The sequence below is a fragment of the Canis aureus genome, chromosome 12, assembly GCF_053574225.1.
Source record: "Canis aureus isolate CA01 chromosome 12, VMU_Caureus_v.1.0, whole genome shotgun sequence".
Taxonomy (NCBI): Eukaryota; Metazoa; Chordata; class Mammalia; order Carnivora; family Canidae; genus Canis; species Canis aureus.
In genome coordinates, this window is record NC_135622.1 from 7,959,570 (window position 1) to 7,984,403 (window position 24,834).

Here is a 24,834-nt window from a genome sequence, read left to right on the forward strand (position 1 = left end):
CTGTCATACCAAAGTTGGAGGCAATCTATCCTTGACTTCAAATGAAGAAGCAGTGAGAAGCTCTACTCTTTGACTCAAAATGGAATTCTTCAGTCATTTGAAGAGGAAGGCAGAGGGCTCACTGCCATCTAAGCTTCAATCAGGGAAAGTAGAGTCAGGAAACTGATATGACAAAGATTCTTTACTAAAGCATACCCTAGGTATCAGCTTGGAGATGAAATTGAATTTGACTCAAATCTAAGCTGTACAGTTTTCCCCACAAATGCCCCACAATTCCTTCAAGTTCTCTGGACTTATTTCCACAAAGTTTTTCTCTGCCTCTAAGCTTCCTCAAAAATAGAAACAATTTTGCTTTTGTTTCACATTGATCTGTTTCTGTAAGAAATCTGCTCTCATCTTCTTGATTTCACTTATCCAATATGGTGGCCACTAACCACATCAGGTGTTTAAATTTAAATATAGTTGACAAAAATTCTATTAAATTTAAAATTCAACTTCTCATTCATACTAGCCAGATTCCAAATGCTTGATGGCCATATGTGGTTGGTTAGTGGCTGCTGCATTGATAAACCATAGATTAGAACACGTCCCATCCTTTAGGGCAGTTGTGTTAGTGGGCCATGAATTGGCAAGAACTTATAGAATATTTGTGAAAACATGTCAAGAGATCACATTTTCATTTTCCATCAGAAAATTCAATTTGGTCTAAGCATTCTTAACCACTCTCATCTTTTCAAAATGTACCATCTATCTATAGAGGTATATGAATGTATATGTTTCTCCTTGGGGAAGACTTTTAGGAAGTAAGGTAGAATCACTACATAGTAGTGATAGTAGTGCTTCGAGCAGGTTTAGAGCATGAATCCTTCCAAAAAGGGAAAGAAGACATTTCCCTCTGAGAAAGAGGTGAATGTTTAAAAAACAAACAAACAGTTTTTGTTTACGGGAAAAAGAAAATATGAGTGAGCCTGCTTGTTCTCTAGAAGGAAGCACCTAAGAAGAAAAGGGGCTGGTCTGGAAGCAGCTAGTGTTTCTGAGGTTGTTGGTCAGTTCAGCACTAAAACTTCCTGAGCATAAGGTTGTGGAGATGAGGTAAGCATGATCTCAGAGCCGAAGCAGCATAGAGATTTATTAGGAAACAGAAATAGGCAGAAAACAGAATTTAAATATAAGCATGTGGTATGTGAGCATAAGAGTGCTATCTTGCTGTCTGAGAATAGAGTAAGGAAAAGCTTCAAGTCATGAACCAAACCATGCTGAGCTGGGGACTAGGTTGGTTCTCTTTTTCTTACCTCTTATTGTCTTCCCCATTATATCTATTCCCTCACCCCAGATCCTTGCACTTAATAACATTCAACAGTTATTGAACTAATTAATTAAAAGACAAATAAACATGACCAAAGAGAAGAAGAGTATTGCAAAAAAGGAGAATGACACAGAAAAATGCATGGAGGCATGACCTTGTATGATTTCCAGGAAACACTGACAGGGGAATGCTAATGGAGCTCAGAGGTGAGTGAATGGAGCACCGGTGCTATAAACTAGAGGAACAGAAGAGGCTAAGACCAGGAAGAGTTTTCCTGCTGTCCCAAAAATTTGGATGGAGGTGGGTCTCTATTTTAGTATTTCCTCATAAATGGAACAACATCGAGTTTGTGTTATACAAATAGTATTCTGGAAATACATATACTCAAATGAGAAATTTCTCTTTTTTTCTTTAAAGATTTATTTATTTGAGAGAGAGAGAGAGAGAGAGAGGAGGGGAAGAGCAGACGGAGAGGGAGAGAGAAACCTTAGCAGACTTCTGTACTCATGACCCTGAGATCATGACCTTAGCTGAAACCAAGATTCAGAAATTAACCAACTGCATTATTCATTCCCCTTAAATGAAATTTTTCTAATAAAGTAAAATTTAATTAGCATCAGACCTTAGAAATGAAATTTTAATTTCATTCCAAACTCTAATTCTTGTTTTGGTCCAGTATTTTAGACCCCACTTGTATTAACAAGAAAAAAGAAAAGTCACTATGAATTTTATTCTAAACATAATTCTTTTTAACATCAAAACTCATCTCTATATTGTCTCACATTCCTTTCTTCCGGGATTATTTTATTTTTTGCCTAATTACATGCTTGAGCAGTAATTTCAGTAAAAACAATGGACAATAAGCTTTGTAAGTTCTTATAATCTTCACGTGTCTTAATTTCGTGCTCCTCTCTCAATGGCTAGTTAGCTAGTATAGATTTCCAGATTGAAATTTGTTTCCCTTCACATTTTTTATTTATATTTTATGTTTATTATTTGTATATTTTATTTGTTTATTTATTTTCCTCTCCTTATTACTCTGGTATGGTGCTATTCTCATCCTAGTTTGGGGTTTTTTGTGTTATTTTTTTTAAAGTTTTTATTTTATTTTTTTTGAGAGAGAGAGAGAGAGTGAGACAGAGAGCACAAGCAGGGAAGAGAGGGAGAAGCAGGCTCCATGAGAGCAGGAGCCCAGCAAGGGGCTTGATCGCAGGACCCTGGGATCATGATTGAGCCAAAGGCAGATGCTTAACTGACTGTGTCTCTCAAGTGCCCCTGATCCTGGTTTTGGAGGTAATTGTTGCTGATTCGCAGTTTTAGGTTTCTCTAAATTTCATATATGATGTGTCCATATATAGAAAATTTTCAAATAATTCTATTCAGAATTCAGTGGTGCTTTGCAATTCAGATATTTCCTGAGACCTCTGTGTTCTTATATTCCAAAGTTTTATGAGGGTTTCATCAACATCCACTTTTGGAACTAACTAGTGGGGGGATTCAGTGGAAGACCTCTTCAAGTTCTAGAGCCTCTAATTCTTTTTTCTCATCTCCCTCTCTTCCCTTTCTCATCTCAAGACTTTATATTGTGACATGAAGCTAGCAGAGTGAGGGTTAGGACATCTACCTAAACATATATTATCAAAACCTTGCTCTCTTGCATCTGGACCAGTGCTTTTGAACTTAAAAGGCTTTGAATTAATATCTTTGTTCTTTGTTGTGTCATGAAGCAATAATGATTCCCATCTAGCTGTCTACAGAGAAAGGCTGTGTTTAATAAGTAGCATAAAAAACAAAATTGGAAGAATTAAAAAGATTCATGGAAACTAATGAGAATGAAGATACAACCATTCAAAATCTTTGGGTTGCAGCAAAAGCAGTCCTAAGGGGGAAATACATCGCAATACAAGCATCCATTCAAAAACTGGAAAGAACTCAAATACAAAAGCTAACCTTACACATAAAGGAGCTAGAGAAAAAACAGCAGATAGATCCTACACCCAGCAGAAGAAGAAAGTTAATTAAGATTTGAGCAGAACTCAACGAAATCGAGACCAGAAGAACTGTGGAACAGATCAACAAAACCAGGAGTTGGTTCTTTGAAAGAATTAATAAAATAGATAAACCATTAGACAGCCTTATTCAAAAGAAGAGAGAGAAGACTCAAATTAATAAAATCATGAATGCGAAAGGAGAGATCACTACCAACACCAAGGAAATACAAACGATTTTAAAAACACATTATGAACAGCTATACGCCAATAAATTAGGCAATCTAGAAGAAATGGACGCATTCCTGGAAAGCCACAAACTACCAAAACTGGAACAGGAAGAAATAGAAAACCTGAACAGGCCGATAACTAGGGAGAAAATTGAAACAGTCATCAAAAACCTCCCAAGACACAAGAGTCCAGGGTCAGATGGCTTCCCAGGGGAATTCTATCAAACGTTTAAAGAAGAAACCATACCTATTCTACTAAAGCTGTTTGGAAAGATAGAAAGAGATGGAGTACTTCCAAATTCATTCCAAGAAGCCAGCATCACCTTAATTCCAAAACCAGACAAAGACTCCAAAAAGGAGAATTACAGACCAATATCCCTGATGAACATGGATGCAAAAATTCTCAACAAGATACTAGCCAATAGGATCCAACAGTACATTAAGAAAATTATTCACCATGACCAAGTAGGACTTATCCCTGGGACAAAGGCTGGTTCAACACTCGTAAAACAATCAATGTGATTCATCATATCAGCAAGAGAAATACCAAGAACCATATGATCCTCTCATTAGATCCAGAGAAAGCATTTGACAAAATACAGCATCCATTCCTGATCAAAACTCTTCAGAGTGTAGGGATAGAGGGAACATTTCTCGACATCTTAAAAGCCATCTACGAAAAGCCCACAGCAAATATCATTCTCAATGGGGAAGCACTGGGAGCCTTTCCCCTAAGATCAGGAACCAGACAGGGATGTCCACTCTCACCACTGCTATTCAACATAGTACTGGAAGTCCTAGCCTCAGCAATCAGACAACAAAAAGACATTAAAGGCATTCAAATTGGCAAAGAAGAAGTCAAACTCTCCCTCTTCGCTGATGACATGATACTCTACATAGAAAACCCAAAAGCCTCCACCCCAAGATTGCTAGAACTCATACAACAATTTGGTAGCACTGCAGGATACAAAATCAATGCCCAGAAGCAATGGCATTTCTATACACTAACAATGAGACTGAAGAAAGAGAAATTAAAGAGTCAATCCCATTTACAATTGCATCCAAAAGCATAAGATACCTAGGAATAAACCTAACCAAAGAGGTAAAGGATCTATACCCTCAAAACTATAGAACACTTCTGAAAGAAATTGAGGAAGACACAAAGAGATGGAAAAATATTCCATGCTCATGGATTGGCAGAATTAACATTGTGAAAATGTCAGTGTTACCCAGGGCAATTTACACGTTTAATGCAATCCCTATCAAAACACCATGGACTTTCTTCAGAGAGTTAGAACAAATTATTTTAAGATTTGTGTGGAATCAGAAAAGACCCCGAAAAGCCAGGGGAATTTTACAAAAGAAAACCATATCCGGGGGCATCACAATGCCAGATTTCAGGTTGTACTACAAAGCTGTGGTCATCAAGACAGTGTGGTACTGGCACAAAAACAGACACATAGATCAATGGAACAGAATAGAGAACCCAGAAGTGGACCCTGAACTTTATGGTGAACTAATATTCGACAAAGGAGGAAAGACTATCCACTGGAAGAAAGACAGTCTCTTCGATAGATGGTGCTGGGAAAATTGGACATCCACATGCAGAATGAAACTAGACCACTCTCTTTCACCATACACAAAGATAAACTCAAAATGGATGAAAGATCTAAATGTGAGACAAGAGTCCATCAAAAACCTAGAGGAGAACACAGGCAACACCCTTTTTGAACTCAGCCACAGTAACTTCTTGCAAGATACATCCACGAAGGCAAAAGAAACAAAAGCAAAAATGAACTATTGGGACTTCATCAAGATAAGAAGCTTTTGCACAGCAAAGGATACAGTCAACAAAACTCAAAGACAACCTACAGAATGGGAGAGGATATTTGCAAATGACATATCAGATAAAGGGCTAGTTTCCAAGATCTATAAAGAACTTATTAAACTCAACACCAAAGAAACAAACAATCCAATCATGAAATGGGCAAAAGACATGAACAGAAATCTCACAGAGGAAGACATAGACATGGCCAACAAGCACATGAGAAAATGCTCCGTATCACTTGCCATCAGGGAAATACAAATCAAAACCACAATGAGATACCACCTCACCCCAGTGAGAATGGGGAAAGTTAACAAGGCAGGAAACCACAAATGTTGGAGAGGATGTGGAGAAAAGGGAACCCTCTTACACTGTTGGTGCGAATGTGAACTGGTGCAGCCACTCTGGAAAACTGTGTGGAGGTTCCTCAAAGAGTTAAAAATAGACCTGCCCTACGACCCAGCAATTGCACTGTTGGGGATTTACCCCAAAGATTCAGATGCAATGAAACGCCGGGACACCTGCACCCCGATGTTTCTAGCAGCAATGTCCACAATAGCCAAACTGTGGAAGGAGCCTCGGTGTCCATCGAAAGATGAATGGATAAAGAAGATGTGGTTTATATATACAATGGAATATTGCTCAGCCATTAGAAATGACAAATACCCACCATTTGCTTCAACGTGGATGGAACTGGAGGGTATTATTATGCTGAGTGAAGTAAGTCAGTCGGAGAAGGACAAACATTGTATGTTCTCATTCATTTGGGGAATATAAATAATAGTGAAAGGGAATATAAGGGAAAGGAGAAGAAATGTGTGGGAAATATCAGAAAGGGAGACAGAACATAAAGACTCCTAACTCTGGGAAACGAACTAGGGGTGGTGGAAGGGGAGGAGGGCGGGGGTTGGGGGTGAATGGGTGATGGGCACTGAGGGGGGCACTTGACGGGATGAGCACTGGGTGTTATTCTGTATGTTGGCAAATTGAGCACCAATAAAAAATAAATTTATTATAAAAAAAACAAAATTCATCTGGTGATTTCCCATCACATACAGTTTGGAAACTGAGGCTCAGAAAGGTTCAGGAGCATGCCCTATGTTAGACAGAGAGTAGGTAACAGAATTAGGACCTGAACCAACATACATCAAAACCCAGGCCTTGTGTTTTTTCTCCAAAGCATCATCAGAATGGCAGAGGTTCTCTAAAAAATACACTTTGGGCATGAAAGAAACATGACTTTCTCCTGTCCTACCACAGATGTATACACAGGCTAGAAAAAGCCAATGGAAAAGCTCAAGTAGCATTGTAAAAAGAACTCTGGGCTGAGAGGAAGAAAGCCCAGTTTCTGATACCAGCTTCACTCCAAACTAGCTCTGTCCTGAATCACTCACGGTGCTTCTCTCGGCCACAGGTTCATCGATGGTAGAGCAGAAGCACAGGACTTGAATAATGCTATTATCCTTCCCAGCCTTAAAGTTCTTGTCCTTTGAGGTTGAATAATCTCTGATATTTTCAACATAGTTTAATTTTTTTTTTTTTTGCTATCTACACTAGAGAAAGAAATAGTGTTGCCTTTTCTAAATAGGCTATTTTCTTTCTTTTTTTTTTTTAAGATTTTATTTATTTATTTATTCATGAGAGACACACAGAGAGAGAGAGAGAGGCAGAGACTCAGGCAGAGGGAGAAGCAGGCTCCATGCAGGGAGTCCCACGTGGGACTCCATCCCGGGTCTCCAGGATCACACCCTAGGCTGCAGGCGGCGCTAAACCGCTGCGCCACCGGAGCTGCCCAACAGGCTATTTTCTTGATATGACCGTGTGATTCATGAAACAGGGAAGACCTGAGGTCACCATCCAGCTCCACCACTGACCAGCATCACACACCTGACTGAGAAGACTCTCTACTATCTCTTAACATTGAGTTTCTTCAGTGTGAAATGAGGGTAAATGTCCTACATAACTCCCAAGGGGTCTGTTAGGATCTCACAGAAACACTCTATGGTAAAATATTATATCAATGTAAGCTATTTTGATGTAATTGTTCTGCAGTAGGACAAGATTTCAGTGCTCTTGTCCTGACGAACAAAGAGAAGGAGCTGAAATAGATATTTGAGGAATGGGGTGCATGCTGAGGGGGATAGGGTTGGTGCCTTAAAGGGGAAAGTCTATCTGGACCCCTCAAGCACACCACAGGTGTGCAGAACTTCCATCCTACCTGGTGGCAAATCTCTTCCACAAAGATATAGACACGTCCTGATTCTCCAGAGTTGAAGTGGGGCATCTTTATAGAAAGGGAGGAGAAAGAAAGGAAATGGAAAGTAGAAAGAGATGACAAAGATTGACAGAAGAAAAAGTAGACACAGTGAGAGAAGATGGGCTTCTAACATGACAGGATGTTGTCAGTTTTGATAGGATGGGATGGAAAGGAAAAGCTGTTTACAAACAGGGAGGAATTCTTCTGGCTATTTGATTCATTCTCAAGCTTTCTCTCACACATTCTCTTTGACTACAGATAAGACTTTTATGGTGGATTATTACTTCAAGCAATATTATTGCTCTATGATTAAAACAAAGATCATACAGGGATGCCTGGGTGGCTCAGCGGTTGAGCATCTGCCTTCGGCTCAGGGTGTGATCCTGGGATCTGAGATCGAGCCCTGTATTGGGCTCCCTGTGGGGAGCCTGCTTCTCCTTCTGCCTACGTCTCTGCCTCTTTCTCCCTCTGTGTCTCTTGTGAATAAATAAATAAATCTTCAAACAAACAAAGGTCATATAATTCTGGAATCAAGAAGATTTAAGAACTCAGGAACTCCCTGGGATTTCTCAGGACACCAAAGAAGGTAGGGGTTCTCAAAGCCTTGGGGGCCAACCAGATAATTCTCTACCAGTTGAGGGGAGAAGGCTTTCTTTGAACATTTGTTTTCCTCTGCTAGCTCTTCATTGGGCCAGAAATTACAAGCTTTGGGTCTAATAATGTTTGTCATGCTTCTTGCTGCTGTGTTTTTTAATTTGAACTATGCATTTCTTTTCTTCCTTATTATAAACAGCGTTTCATTTGGTGTCAGCATCAGGTTAACCCATGGCTATGAAATCTAGCAGCTGTGAAAGTTACTTAATCTCAATGAACATGGTATCTTCATGGGTAAAATAAGTTAATATATACAATGCAGCTTAGTTAGAATTAGGTTAGGTGGCATGTGAGCATTCAATGAATGCCAGTGTGTTAAGATCCACTTATAGATTATTCCAAAAGATGCTGTACCTCCCTTCCCTCAGACAGTTGGCTTGACGGAGAAGTCCTTGCAGTTTGTGTTTTAAGGGGATTGCAGGACATTGAGAGTACCTCCAACACCTTCAGAAGGGAGGTTCATCAGAGAAGTGCAGGGTTAATGCAATGATGTTAAAAGGTGGAGGGGTCTCTTCACCATTTGGTTTCCTTCTTTATTCACACTGTGTCAGAGTGCTCACATGGACTTGTGTAGGGATCGAATCTTCAGATTGTCTAGGAAAATTTGAATATTATGTTCCATCATTCCCCTTAAGCAATCTATTATTTGACAGAATATATATTTTGATTTTTGGATCATAAGGTATGATCAAAGTAGGATTCAAGGAATTCTTCATCCTCATAATCACTTGGGAAAAAACCTTGGACCCAATGGCATGCTTAGACTAAAATAAATGTCAGATGAATGAAAATAAAAGAGAATATGGGTAGATATTTTAATCTTATGTGGATGGTAATGGCCTGTTTTTGTTTTCTGTTTTTGTTTTGTTTTGTTTTGTTTTGTTTTGTTTGTCTGTGTCTCCTTTATTGAATCGGGATCCCTGGGTGGCGCAGCGGTTTGGCGCCTGCCTTTGGCCTAGGGCGTGATCCTGGAGACCCGGGATCGAATCCCACGTCGGGCTCCCGGTGCATGGAGCCTGCTTCTCCCTCTGCCTGTGTCTCTGCCTCTCTCTCTCTGTGTGTGACTATCATAAATAAATATAAAATTAAAAAAAAACTTTCTCCATCATACCAAAGTAGACATATACCTTTAAAATTTGAAAATTTCAAATTAAACCTTTATGTTTAAGGCTTAAATCCATTTAGAAGTTATATTTTTGAGTATGAAGAAGCAGAGGTCCAACATTTTTTCCTTCCAAATTGACAGATATCTAATTGTGCCAACATTGATTCTTTTCTAAAAAATCATCATTTTCCTATTTATTTGATATATCATTACCATGTTTTTGTTATATAAATTCAGAATGTTATAAAGGAGAAGGTAAATATAGCCATTACTGAAATCTTCATTGTGGCAAAAGATATAAATGAAAAGAAATATACAAACTGGGAAATATTCTTAGTAATTTATGAAAGGCAATAAATGCACAAAGAAGGGTCTACAGATTTCTGAGGAAAAAAATAACAATCAAACAGTAAAAATGTGCAAAGCTATAAACCAAAAATTTACAAAAGAAATTTATTTATTTATTTTTTTAATTTATTTTTTATTGGTGTTCAATTTACTAACATACAGAATAACCCCCAGTGCCCGTCACCCATTCACTCCCACCCCCTGCCCTCCTCCCCTTCTACCACCCCTAGTTCGTTTCCCAGAGTTAGCAGTCTTTACGTTCTGTCTCCCTTTCTGATATTTCCCACACATTTCTTCTCCCTTCCCTTATATTCCCTTTCACTATTATTTAGATTCCCCAAATGAATGAGAACATATAATGTTTGTCCTTCTCCGACTGGCTTACTTCACTCAGCATAATACCCTCCAGTTCCATCCACGTTGAAGCAAATGGTGGGTATTTGTCATTTCTAATGGCTGAGTAATATTCCATTGTATACATAAACCACATCTTCTTTATCCATTCATCTTTCGTTGGACACCGAGGCTCCTTCCACAGTTTGGCTATCGTGGCCATTGCTGCTAGAAACATCGGGGTGCAGGTGTCCCGGTGTTTCATTGCATGTGTATCTTTGGGGTAAATCCCCAACAGTGCAATTGCTGGGTCGTAGGGCAGGTCTATTTTTAACTGTTTGAGGAACCTCCACACAGTTTTCCAGAGTGGGTGCACCAGTTCACATTCCCACCAACAGTGTAAGAGGGTTCCCTTTTCTCCACATCCTCTCCAACATTTGTTGTTTCCTGCCTTGTTAATTTTCCCCATTCTCACCACTGCTGTTCAACATAGTACTGGAAGTCCTAGCCTCAGCAATCAGACAACAAAAAGACATTAAAGGCATTCAAATTGGCAAAGAAGAAGTCAAACTCTCCCTCTTCGCCGATGACATGATACTCTACATAGAAAACCCAAAAGTCTCCACCTCAAGATTGCTAGAACTCATACAGCAATTCGGTAGCGTGGCAGGATACAAAATCAATGCCCAGAAGCAATGGCATTTCTATACACTAACAATGAGACTGAAGAAAGAGAAATTAAGGAGTCAATCCCATTTACAATTGCACCCAAAAGCATAAGATACCTAGGAATAAACCTAACCAAAGAGGTAAAGGATCTATACCCTCAAAACTATAGAACACTTCTGAAAGAAATTGAGGAAGACACAAAGAGATGGAAAAATATTCCATGCTCATGGATTGGCAGAATTAATATTGTGAAAATGTCAATGTTACCCAGGGCAATATACACGTTTAATGCAATCCCTATCAAAATACCATGGACTTTCTTCAGAGAGTTAGAACAAATTATTTTAAGATTTGTGTGGAATCAGAAAAGACCCCGAATAGCCAGGGGAATTTTACAAAAGAAAACCATATCTGGGGGCATCACAATGCCAGATTTCAGGTTGTACTACAAAGCTGTGGTCATCAAGACAGTGTGGTACTGGCACAAAAACAGACACATAGATCAGTGGAACAGAATAGAGAATCCAGAAGTGGACCCTGAACTTTATGGGCAACTAATATTCGATAAAGGAGGAAAGACTATCCATTGGAAGAAAGACAGTCTCTTCAATAAATGGTGCTGGGAAAATTGGACATCCACATGCAGAAGAATGAAACTACAAAAGAAATTTAAAAAGCTAATCATCATATAAAAATTGTTCAGCTTCTTTTTATATATTTTGAGCATTTAAAAAAAGTATTAATTTAAATAATTTAATTACTAATATTAAAAAATACTAACAAAACAATGAGAGTTTTGTTTATTATGCCAAAATTAGCAAGAAAAAAACTGGACAAATTGGGTGTTCCTTGAGATCTGGGGGAACTGGCATTGCTATCTGTGTACTATTACTGGAATGTACAGAACAGTCCATTCAGAGGGAATTTTAGCCAAGGGTATTAATGTGACCGTGTGCATGTTCTGTGAAGTCACAACCCTGTGTGTGTGTGTATTTATACTAAAGAGGGAATCAAAACTGCATAATAATTATGTGAGGGGAAGAAGGTTCATTACAATCAACCAGTTTCAGAGAAATGAAACCAGGTAAAGAAACTCTATGACTCTGTTTATATAAAATGGCACACAAACCTGCACACATATACAGATGTACATGGAACGACGTCTATCAGCTGGTCACTGAATTGTTTATCTTTGGGAGATAGAATTTACTTCCTATCTTCCAGTTTTTCACTGTTTTTTTTTGTTTTCTTGCTTTTTAATTTTTTTCCAAGAAGTTCAGCCCTTAATTAAATTTAAAAACAATTCAGAATTGGATACACACAAAAAAGAATTGGACAAAATAAGAAGGCTTCTCAAACAGGCTCCTCAGAGGTCTTCTGAAAGCAGTCAGTTTTAGGAAAAGGCAGTTGACCCAAGATAGATAGTGGGCAGTATCCACCCAAGATAATGGGCCATGATTCTTATCTAATTCTTTTTCCATTTTCTTTTTTTTTTTAATTAAAATTCGATTTGCTAACATATAGTATAATATCCAGTGCTCATCCCATCAAATGCCCTCCTCATTCACTGATTTTTTAATAATTCATGTACTGTCTGGTGATGGGGAAAGTTATTTTCTTTAAAAAAAAGTAGTTATCACTTAAGCATAAAGGACAGAGGGTTGCCCTAAAGTCAGAATATGTAGTTGTAGTTGTGTGCCAATGAGCAAACCACTTCATACCCATAGACCTCGGGTCCTCTCATCTGTGAAATATGGGTATTGGACCACATATTCACTTTTAATTCTAACATAGAAAAATTCACTCTTGGGACTGATTTGATTTGATTGAATTGACTCTATAGAAAGTCCATTACTGCCTGATCTGTGAGAAAGCTTGTTGGTTCTCCTGAAAATAGCAGGAGCAGGCTCTTCACAATATACCAAATGCCTTCATTCAGACTTTTAAACTATTCATCCCAGTACAGGTAGGCCTCTGGCACCGGACCAGAGGCTTTGCAGGTGACATAAATTAAATATTCCTAATCTCTAAATTTAGCTTGAAGTTCCCTTTATTGTATGATCTGAGTTTAGCCAAAAACAAACAAACAAACAAACAAACAAACAAACCCCCTTTTTTCCTCCATAGGTGATTTGGCATCTAAATTCCTGGGTCAGTTTCACCCACTGTGTTCAGATTACAGATCCAGGTGAATCCAGGAACTTTGAGGGCATCTCATAGGTCTCTTCTGCTGTCCAGGGAAGAGGACGATGGCTCCCAAAAGCATGTGGCTGCTCCTACTGCTGAGCTGTATAGCCAGCACTGACGTCCTGGGTAGTGAGTATCAGTCACTCAGCTGGAACTGAGCCCAGAGCCAGTGTTCATGCAGCAAACTCACATAGCCCTCCTTTCGCCAAAAAAAATGTTTAGGTGCTACAGGCGGTGGATATCAGACAGGCATGAAAGACCATGTCACGTAGTAAAAAAGTGCAGGACTATAGAATCAAATTCTAGCCTTGTATAGTTGTGAGCCATAGTTAAATTATCAACTAAATGTTGTGCTGTGCCCAAGATTGCGAATCTGAGAAAACCACCAATGAGCTGACACCGATGCAAGTACATGAGGGTTTATTAACAAGCTTGAGCTTGGGTTCAAGTATACTCGACACAGCGGAGCAGGGACTTGGACCCTGAGGTGGGTTACAGCTGGGTTTTTATGGGCTGGTCTAGGGGTAAGGTGGGGTTTTTCAGTAAGGGTAGGGGTGTGAGAATTTTCAGTAAAGAGGTCTCACAAACTCTTGCTTCCTTATTCCGATAAGGGCGTGCTTTGTGATTTTGCCTGTAGCCAGGGTAAGATAGAGTTCAGTACCTGGTCACAGTGGCCTGGTCACAGTGGCCTGAGATGGCTACAATGGCTGTACTTGTGCCAATGTTAAACTTGAAAGGCCCTAATTTTCTTGGCCTCCACGGTTGGTTATAATAATTTTGCAAGTTTCTTGTGAAGGTTAGAGATAATGTATTTAAAGTACCTGACGCCTAGCAGTCAATAAGTGAGAGCTCTAATCAGAACTACCCAATGTTTATACATTGTTTTCCCATTTGAATATGCTGGGAATTCTGGTTTGCAAAAGACTTACAGCCTCATGGGAGAGATGACTTCTCCATACATGTAGACCCAGCATCAAGTACAAAGTAACATGTCAACAAAGTGAGAATCAATAATCTAAGATCTCCCAAGTGGAGAAAGCCAAGAAGAAGACTGTATGCACAAGCTAAAAATAAGTATCATAGAATATCTGAAGTGTAAAAAATGAAATGTAGGCACATTTGGTGTAATGCCTTTGTTCTGTTTATGAGGAAAATCAGGCCCAAAGGAGGTGGGGACTTGCCCTAGATCACACAGCAAGATTATGTGATGTTCTGGTGCCTAGTCCAGGGTGCCTTTCACAGTCCCATGTGGCCCCATGAAGGAAACCATGCCTGAGCATGTATATAACCTGACATTCTTCCCACTGGGGAATACTTTGGCCATGGGGAGATCCATTGGAGGGACATAGGGAGAGAAGTAGTGTTCTTTGGGCATCTTATTCATGTCTGTGGCTCACTTCTGTGGTTCTTGTCTTAGCCTACCCTGGATGTGTCCTTGTGTTCTAAGGCTCTCTGCCCTCCACACCATGCCAACCAGCAGCCACCAGTTCTCTCAATCCTATGGCTTCCCTGGGTCCTGGGGAATTCAGCCACTTTCTCTGAACCTTGCTAGAGTGTGAAAGACTATGGGAGGCAGCCTTCAAGCCCTCCTGTGGAGCCAACTAGCCAGATAGTTAGCTCCCTGTTGTTCTGGTTCTGGCTTCCCTGCAGGGGCTTGAAATTCACCCAAGCTAAGCCTGGGGAGTGAAGTAGAGCCAGGACATCCTCACCAGTCACTCCACTACTCTTCCACAGATCCTCCCCGTAATTGTAAAGAATTCCTGGGGTTGCAGCCTAGGAAGATCCAGCTGGGACTAGGTGATGAAAGCCCTCACATGCTAGCCAGAGTAAGGAGATTATGTGAAAGCTAGGAAATTCCTAGAGATTTATAGGCGAGGGATGAAATAGAACAGAGAAATGGGGCAAACAAGTGACAGTAGTGTCACTTGAGAGGGGAGTGAGGAAATGCTTGCTTTGTGACAACAGTCTGTGGACATCCACTAGGAATAGAAAGAGCCTTGCACTCATCTCTAGCATTGGAGCACAGCCACATGGTCACAAAGCCCAAACTTGCCAGCTTGGCATTCCCTTCAACATCTAGGCCCTCTGCATTTTCAGCCACCTTCTTGTTTTTTAAACCTTCAGATATGGTATCGTAGCCCACTCACTAATCCACTAGCACAAAGAACTTGTGCCTCTCTCTGTCATGGTTTCCTTGGCTTCCAGGCCTTGATTCTTCTTTTCCTTTCCACCACGTTTGCCTGAAAGATTCCCTGTACTTAAGGCAAAATTAAGTGCTTGCTCTTGCTGTGCACAGCTGACACATTTCTGCGCCCATTCCTCTGCTCACACACCCCCTTTGCCTCATCTGCCCCCTTGCTACTGACTTACAGCTCAGCTCACGCATCCTCAAGCTCCATCCAAGTTGGCATCTAACCTGTCCTGTCCCCCCTAGCCAAAACCAGCACTACCAATCTATGCCACTCATCCACTCTTGTGCTGCCTTCAATTATGGCTGTTTGATCTTAGGACCAATGTGGGGATTTTTCCAGTCACTGAGTATGTCTGTTCCAATTCTGCATTCCATAACTGGGGAGATAATCACAGGATGGCCTTGGGGTCCCAAAGACCCCATGAAATAATCCTAGTTAAAACTGTGTGGTCACCTGACCTCCATAAGCCCCCTCCTTTGGCAGACCACAGTGACTTTTTGAGTCTCCTGGAATTAGTGTCAGTTCAGAACCGGTGTCCAGTAATCCCCCAAAGATCTGATTGTATCCTTTTCTCCAATGCACAGTTATCCTTCTAAAGGCCATGGTTCCCTTTGGAGAAGGCTGAGAGAAAGATTAACAGTATAAAGATTTGGCAGCATAGCAGGGTCCTTCCAGGGCACCAGCCTCCTCTTCATTTTGTAAACTGACTAGTGTGGTAATTGATTGTTTTTGCCATCATGACTGTGATTGCCTTTGGTGTCTGTGCAGACATCATCATGAGACCCAGCTGTGCTCCTGGATGGTTTTACTACAAGTCCAATTGCTATGGATACTTCTGGAAGCTGAAAAACTGGTCTGAGGCTGAGGTAAGAAATCTGGCCCCACACTTAGGGATCTCTAAAGCAGAGGCCACTCAGAGCTGCAGATCTCGTGCGACTCAGAACTAAGGGTCCTTCCTTGGCATTCTGAGGAGTCGTCTCTATGCTGAAATGGAGAGAGGGCAGTTGTGTGTTTCAACTCACTCAGTTCTAAAAGCATTGGTGGAGCATGAGCTATATGCCCAGACCCTAGATGGGTTGTGAAGATGTACAATTGAACAAAAAACAGCCATTACCCTCAAGGAGGTCACTGTCAGTAAGAAGGACAGAGATAAACTAAGAGAAGGAGAATAAGAAGATAAAGACCTTATAGAAAGAATCAATGAATTGCTGTACCAGATTTACCAGGCCTGGGACATAGTCTTCAGAACCCCCTGATAGATAATGAAGCAATCTAAACAAATGGAAGGCTTCATTGTCTACACCACCCAACAAATTTACTGGTTTTGTTTCACTGAAGATACCCAGGTAGGCGCTCCACCCCAGAGGATTGTGGGGAGCCCATGCTGCTGTTCCTCGGGGTCGTGATGGTTTAACTGACATGACTGGCTGAGAGCACCTTATGGGGAAAAGTGATGTGATCTGGGCCCAGTATGGCCTCAGAACTCTGTATACAAATAACTCAGCAATGATGGAGCACTTACCAAGTTATAGCTATTGAGGATGCAAAGTCTTCTGTGGCCTTAGAAAGTGCAGGATTAGTGCAAGATTGTGATGTTGAAACAGAAAATTTCAGCGCAGTGTAAGCAAAAGTGATGTTACCCCGATTACACCCAGAGTAACTAGTGGAGCAAACCCATGGAAGTCAGCCCTAATGCAGTGCTTCCTTTGTGATGTGAACGAGAGAGAGAGAGAGAGAGAGAGAGAGAGAGAGAGAACTACATGAAGAAGGAGTTTCCCAGACACTATTCACTAAAAGAAAAAAAGCTAATGGAGAGCAACCAACTTTTCCTCAATTCTTGAGAAGCAACTTTATGAAATTCTGAAAGGTCACCTGTACTGCTGTTTCCAGAGATTCCAACACGAATTCTACCAAAACAAAGAGGAAGATACCTAGGGACTTGGGAGTAATATTGACCTGAGTTTAAATCATGAGTCTGCCTTATAGAGTTAAACTATACCTCACTTTACCTGTTTTCTTGCTTTTAAATGGGGATGACACGGGCACCTCGGTGGCTCAGTTAGTTAAGCAACTGACTTGGGCTCAGGTCATGATCCCAGGATCCTGATTTGAGCCACGTGTGGAGCTCCCTGCTCAGTGGGGAGTCTGCTTCTCCCTCTCTCTCTGCCTCTGTCTCCCACTCATGCTCTCTCTTTCTCTCTCAAATTAATAAACAGATAAATAAAATATCTTAAAAAGTAAGTAAAATTAAATGACACTTTATCTCATGGGCTTGTCAGAAGTATTTGTTAAAATGACTTGCCTGTGGCACATGCTGGGTGCTCAATTGAGGGCAAAAACAGCCCGCAGAATTGATACAGAGCCTTAGCAGGGTTAACCACTCCTGAACAGAGTGCAGAGAAGGTGCTGGAAAAAGACCCAAAAAACCTTTGCATAGCCACTGCTGCTCTTTGACTAGTTGCCAATATTGAGGGCCAATCTTAGTTCTCAAGACCCTGAGTCTGGAGGCACCAGGAAGATGACAGGAGGAACTGATCTTGGACACAGAAAGAGAGATCTGAGTTCCAGGCCTGGTTCCATCACTATCAGGAGTGTGGACTTGGAGCAAAATCTCACTCAACCCTTTGGAACCTGCTTCCTCTTCTGTCCCAGGAATCCTTTGTGACTGGTACTCTCACTAAATTTTGACTGGTCATCTGTCGTCTGTGTATCACATATTCCAAAGTTGAATGAAATTAGGGGTATGAAAGCATTTTGGTGTTGTAAAGTGGCTGCAAATGTGAGGACTGCATGAGCATCCAATACTAGCCACATCTAATCATGAGCAAGATACCAAAGGGAAGCATTGGAATAGCGACCACAGCCAAGACCCTGTTTTTATTAAATTGAGTTGTATTAAATTAATTTTTATCATGTAGGCAGATCCTGTAACAAAAGAGCATAAAATAAGTCTATATCTTTATATAGCTATATGACATGTAGATATAAAAAGTTTGTTTTATTTAATTGGTCGTAAATTTCCAGTTATAGTTATACCCCATGTTCCATCCAATACCTGAAACAAAAGGTGATTATCATTCAGTAATGGACAAGAAAAATCCAGGTCAAATCTCTTAAACAGGTATGAAAGTAGCCTCTTTGAAGAACAAGAATTTGGGATCCAAAAAGGCATACAGGTGTAAAACAAACTTGGGTCTGGAGCTGAGATTTTAAAAGTTGCCACAGAGCAGATAGTTGCATGCTTCCACACCAGTCCCTAGTCTAGCTTAACTGGGATGAAGGCACTCAGAAATCCAACTAGGTTAAGTCCTGTGGCTACTGCTGAGGAAAAGCAAACAGGCACATTCATCTAGAATGAAAAAGTAGCTAACACAAGATCTTCAATTCTAAACCAACATTTGAGGAGTCTCCTGTCTCCTGAAGGAGGCATCACTCATTTTTAGACAATTTACACTATTCCTATTTGGTACAAAATAATGTACAGAGCACTTGTTTACACTTTACACGTGTTATTCTTGTGCGATATGGGGGCCAGAATAATTTAAAGTAAAACAGAATGGAACTTGAGAGTTATGCAGACCTGGGCTCTATTCTTGGGCAATTAAGTCTAACACCCCTTTCTGATCATGTGTTTCTCCACCATAAACTAAAGGTGGTTCCTACTTCCTAAGACTGGTGTGAGAATTCAGTGGGACAGCGTGTGTGAGATGCTCTTCATATTGGAGGTGCTCCATGAAGAACACTACCCTATCCTATCTGCTCTGAGACACATTCTTTTCACGTTTAAACACCTCCAAAATCAAATGTTCCCTTATTTAGATAAAGTGGCAGTGGTTTTTTCTTTCTTTCCTGGTGGGACATGAACAGAAAAGGCACATTTTATAATGAGTGATTTCTTAGATTTTTTGCGATGCAGAATTATAATATGTAATTATAGCAATTATATCCTCACAAACTCCCTTGTGTAGCAGGTAAGGAAAGTTCAGAGAGGTCATGACTTGTTGAGGTAACATGACGCAAGAACAGGAGGAGCCCAGGCACTTCCACTGACCCTAAAGCTCACAACCTTGCCTCGGGCTCCCTCTTCCTCTGAGATCTCACACTTGTGACCATTGTATTTTCTCCTATGGAGACAGGAAGTGCTATGGGGTTTAGATCTCAAGCTCTGGAGGAAATGGGGCTGCACACTCCATGCTGCTTGGTGCACCAGGGTTCTGGGATGAGGACAATGCTTTTAAACCTCAAGAGTTGATTAGCACAATTTCTTGCCCACAGCTTGAGTGTCAGTTGTATGGAAACGGAGCCCACCTGGCATCTCTCCAGAATATAAAGGAAGCCAACATGGTAGCAAAGTACATAAGGGGCTTCCAAATAAACCAGCCTGTGTGGATCGGCCTGCATGACCCACAAAAGGTAACTTCAGAGTTGGTCCACAGATGCCCCTTTGGGAAAGCCTGATAGATTTGATTTTCTGCATTTATAACTGAAGAAAGCAAATAGCTAATAAAATCCTTTGAAATAATGTCTCTAGTTATCAAAGAAATGCAAATTAAAATAGCAATATAATTTGATTTGTAAGATTATCAAGCTTTTGCTTTGTATTAATGAATAATTTTTAAAGATGTATTTATTTATTTGAAAGAGAGAGAGAGCAAGTGTGAGGGATAGAAAGAGAATGCAAGAGCATGCAAGAGCAGAAGCAAGGGGAGGGAGATGGGCAGAGGGGGAGAAAGAGGCAGAAGCAGGCTCTCTGCTGAGCAGAAAGCTCACCTCCAGGCTATCCCAGGACCCTGGAATCATGACCCTAGCCAAGGCAGACATTTAACCAACTGAGCCACCCTGGAGCCCCTCAGTGAATAATATTTTTAAAGTTATAAAGAAATTGTCCTGGGAAGCCTGGGTGGCTCAGTGGTTGAACATTTGCCTTTGGCTCAGGTGGTGATCCTGGGGTCCTGGGATCAAGTCCTCAGTGGGGTCCCCGCAGGGCTGTTTTTCCTTCTATGTCTCTGCCTCTGTCTGTGTGTCTCTCATGAATAAGTAAAATCTTAAAAAAAAGAAAGAAAGTAATTGTCCAGTAGATGGAGACTTAAATTCCTACAACTGGAAAGTGTTTGGAAAGTAGTTTGACAAAATGCATGTCAGTACCCTCAACATATTCATGCCCTTTGACCCAAACGTTCTACTTCTGATTTCTAACTAAGAAAATATGTTTAAGTACAGAAACAGCTTCAGAACAAAGTTGTTCATGGCAGTATTCTTTATAATAATTGTAAATTAGAAACAATCATCAATAGAATTAAGGTAAATTATAGTACATAATTCCCATTTAAAAATGTTTAGGAAGCAATATGCACAGTTGAAGAGAGGTATCTTAAAGCTCACCACATATTTTAGCACATAAAACTGTTGTGTGGTCAAGAAAAATATTTATACCAGAAGTAAATATGCCAAAATATTAGTAATGTTTTCCTCTCACTGATTAAATGGGATGAGTTTTCTATTTTTCATTCCGTGCACATTTCTGTGCTTCCCCTATTTTTGCAATAACAAATTTTTACAAGTATTCAGAGGGCTGGAGAGGAGCCCCTGGCTATGAGCCCGTGAGCAGGAGGCCTGTTGGCTGACTATCTTCCATCTCTGGTCACTTGCAGAGGCAGAAGTGGCAGTGGATCGATGGGGCCTTATATTTATACAAAAGCTGGTCTGGTGAGTCCATGGGCGAGAACATGTACTGTGCGGACATAAGCGCCAGGAACAGTAAGTCCTCACGTGCTGTCCCTTGCCTCTTCCTAAATCATAGCCCTGCCCTTTACCTGTAAAAGCAAATATGGACCGTCCGCTCCTCATCGCCCATCCACACCAACAACTCTGTTTTCTATAGGATGGTGGTCTTGCCACAGACATGGTGTACCGACCTTCAGTCATCTGTGACCACTTTACAGTCTCGGCCGTATCAATGGCCCAGTGGTTCATCTGTTTACTTAATAGGTTCTTTACATCCATGCACTTTTTTTCTGAAATAGGCTTATTTTAAAATCCTATTATATTCATACCATGAGGGGGAAAGATGCCACATTTTGGGAAACCCCGACTACCGGGAGCAAACATGCAGGACTCCTTTCGGACTTCTTGATACTCAGGGGTCCCTGGGAGGCACAGGACCTCATCTTTGCCTGCATTCTTCCCCTGGGTTTTGTCCCCAAAATGCAGGGCCCAGACCCTCAGCTGCAGGCTGCACATGATCACGTGAGTCTCCTGGTTTCTCTTGTCTGCTTTCATTCTGGGCTTTTTATGCTAATAAGTTAGAGTCTCCGACCTTTGTACCAATGACATTTGGGGCTGGATAATTCTTTGTTGTGGAGACTGTCCTGTCATCGTAGGTTCAGGATACTCTGATGTCAGTAGATCCACCACCACCCCAGGTTGTTTTGACCAAAAATGTCTTCAGACGATGGTACATACCCCATAGGGGACAAAATCCTCACATTTGAGAACCACGGCGGATAATCATGTGGAACATTTCCCTTATAAAACAAGGAAACAGAATATCAAAGATAAAGGGGCTACTTGATGCCAAAGACATTGGGTTTAAAAGGGCCATCATGGTGTCACCAGGGCACCGCTCCTGGGCAGGAAGTGGGTCTGGGAAAGGCCTGGACTGAGGACTCAGGGATGTGAGGCAGGGGGGCTTCCCTCTAAGGAATAAAGTTTATATGCACAAAAAAGAGCAAGAAAACTTTCCAAGAGCAAAGGATGAATGGTGGATAAGGTACAAACTCTGAGGCCAGGTCCCGACCCTTCACAAGGAGAAGGTCTCCTCGCAGATGAAGGAAGAGCTTCTCCCAGACTTGCAGAGACCCAAGCGCTGCTGTGAAAGGCGTAAGACAGTCCAGATAGAAGAGACACAACCAAGATCAATAGGTAGAAGCTAACAAAATGTGGAAATCTGTCTAAATTAAGGGAGAAAATTGTGAACAATTAACACTATTCAAAAATAGAAAAAAAATAGAATGGGCTACCTCCGGGAAGTAGTGAGAACCCCATCACTGGAGTTAACCAAGCAAAAGTGGACGTTGTAGCTGCTAAGAGTGTTAGGAGAGAAGCTCCAAGGCACATGGAGAATTGACTGAGGAACACTTTTATTAAATTGTATTTCATTTATTTTTTTAAAGTTTTTATTTATTTATTTGAGAGAGGAGAGAGATCAGGAGCAGAAGGAGAAGCAGACTGCCCGCTGAGTGGGGAACCCAATGCGGGGCTTGATCGCAGGATCCCAGGACCATGACCTAGGCCAAAGGCAGACGCTTAGCTGACTGAGCCACCCACATGCCCCTAGAGAAATGGATTTCTTTTAAGGAACTGGCTCATGTAATTGTCAGCCTGGCAGAGCTGATGTCACAGTCCGGGGCCGGGGGGCACCCTGGACGCAGAATTCCTTGCTTTTTGGGGAAACTCCATCTTTTCACTGGATGATTATGCACATTATGGAGGGTAATCTGCTCTACTCAGAGTCTACTAATTTAAATACTAATCACAGCTAAATAAAAAAATTCCCTCACACGAAACACCTGGGCGCACACATCCCAGCCCAGTGGACACATGAGATTAACCATGGCAGTGCCTTCCCGGGGTTCCAAGCAAAGCACTCAAGTAACACAGGGAAGTGCAGTACAGAGCCGGATGGGTTTGAACGTGTTTATTTTCTTTTTTCTTTGTTCTTCTCATCTGTTTATTCTCTTACAGATTTTTTAGCTTGGGAGAGCAATGATTGCAGCAAGCAGCAGCATTTCCTGTGCAAATACCGACCGTAGAGCGTGCATCGAGGCTGTGCCCACCCCTCGCAAGCCCCTGTCCTCTTCCCTCTGTGCATGCTGGCTGCATTTGACCATGATCTCAGAGTAAACATGGCAACAGAGGCTGATGAGGCCCTTACTGCACTCACTTTTTTAGGTTTATTAGAGGCAAAGTCCTCAACGCTGTTTGCGACAGTGGCTTCCAGTTCTAAAGGTCACCCTGGGATCCATCCCTGTGGTCCTGTTTTCCTCCTCTCCACTTCTGGCCATCTAGGGGGACTGGTGAAGTCCCTGGGCATTGGGCCATCAGGTGTAAAGGTTGGAAGACAGGAGGAGGAACCTGAGGAGTGAGCTCCCAGCCCCTTTCAGCTTCTGAACCCCTCTGCCCTTTCTCTAGTGCCCACATCCTCCTGCTCAGACACCTCCTTAGTCTTCCTTCTGCAACAGGGCATGTCAACCAGCAGGGTTCCTATTAGGCTGATGTGGACCACAGATGCCAGGGCCATCTTTTAGTAAGTAGCTGTCTGTGTAGAAGATTGCTCTGTTCCAGTTCAGTAGTGATGGGAATGAAAAAGGAAACGACTCAGAAAAATATGCCCATGTGTTTCTTCATCTCCTTCCTCCTAGACCCTGCCTTCCCTCAGAATAGCTCCTCCCCAGCTGTGGCCCTGGTTTGGTGAGAGGAAGGAGGGAGGCCCTAGGCCTGGCCAACCTCTGTGTCGGGGTGAATGGGTGGTGTTATTTCAGAGTGAGTACAGCAGCTGATGGGGATAGACAAGAGTCACAGCCCGTGGCCTGGAGCTGCCTCGGGCCTGATGCTCCTGTCTCCCCAGCCACTAACAGCCCCATCTCTTCACTCAAGCCTCTCTGCCTGGTGAGGTTTGAGATCCCTTATGAGGTGGTTGCTCTAATCCTCAGGAGGTAATTTTTCGCTTGTACAGATTTGGGACTCTCTAGGTCAAGAATCTACTCGGCTATATAAGAAGAAATAATATGGACTGGACAATTACAGAAAATACGGCTTTGGTGTGATCACATCTGCATTTCTTAGAAGCACCACCAGAGAGTGAGGTTGTGCGGCCAAGCCATGCACTTCAGGCTGTGTGGATGGCCATTGGCTTCCCCCCACATTGCTCTGCCAACCAGTCCACACAGAGTCTTATACCCGAACCTGAGAAAGCTCCCCTGCTCCCCTGTGACATTAGTAGGCTGAGACTAGCTATGACATGCTGGCTCACAGAAGAGTGCAATGAGGATAAGGGAAGTGAAAAGAGAGCTGATTTTCCCACCCCACTTCTTCCTCCTTTCCTCCACACCCCTGTCACCCTTTTGGAACCAAAGAGGAAGACATCAGAAATTATAGGTCGCAAAAAGGCTTGGTAACCCAAGGGATAAATGTCTTAATGGTGGGAGCTCAGACAAGATGACAGGCTGATAGTTAGCTTCAGTGAAAAGCAACCACCAACTCCTACCAGGGTTCTGAGTAAGGCACCATCAGAGAAACAAAGGTATCCAATTCTATGATGGAAGATAAATCTGAAATGCCAGACTGATAGGATCCATGTAAGGACCTCGCTGGATTAAGTGCCAGATTCTGTGGTCTTTCCTGTAAGAAGTAATAGAATAGAAGAGAAACATGGGTCACAATTTCCCAAAAAGGTAGAGATTCTCCATGTCTCCTGACTATGGCACATATGAGAGATAAAAGACACCATGGCCTGCCCACCTCCCTTAATTCATTCATCCTCTCCTCCAGAAAAGGAGCTCATGATAGCAAAGAAGCAAAGATAAAATAAAAATCCAAGGAGTGATAAATAATAGATATACCAACAGAAAGCAAAGTACAATCTAACAATCATTCTGTAAATACATTAAAAATACTTAAAGCATGTTTAAAAACAGTTCCAACTGAGTAGCATCACCAACCTAAAACACTCTTGATGACAT

At 41.5% G+C, this 24,834-nt stretch overlaps 1 protein-coding gene across 3 annotated transcripts in view; it reads left to right on the top strand.

The window, feature by feature from the left end:
- The window catches only part of LOC144280514 (regenerating islet-derived protein 4-like), a 45,963-nt gene extending 22,953 nt beyond the window's left edge, over nucleotides 1-23,010 (top strand). Inside the window, exons 2-6 of one of the 3 annotated variants that reach the window (XM_077842637.1) lie at nucleotides 12,843-13,031; nucleotides 15,863-15,960; nucleotides 19,370-19,507; nucleotides 20,746-20,851; nucleotides 22,838-23,010. In XM_077842637.1, the coding sequence (XP_077698763.1) occupies nucleotides 12,965-13,031; nucleotides 15,863-15,960; nucleotides 19,370-19,507; nucleotides 20,746-20,851; nucleotides 22,838-22,905 (477 nt within the window). In that variant the 5' untranslated portion in view covers nucleotides 12,843-12,964 and the 3' untranslated portion in view covers nucleotides 22,906-23,010. The remainder of the gene's footprint in view (nucleotides 1-12,842; nucleotides 13,032-15,862; nucleotides 15,961-19,369; nucleotides 19,508-20,745; nucleotides 20,852-22,837) is intronic. The other 2 variants (XM_077842639.1, XM_077842640.1) reach the window with 2 other exon arrangements.
- The last annotated feature ends 1,824 nt before the right edge of the window (nucleotides 23,011-24,834 follow it).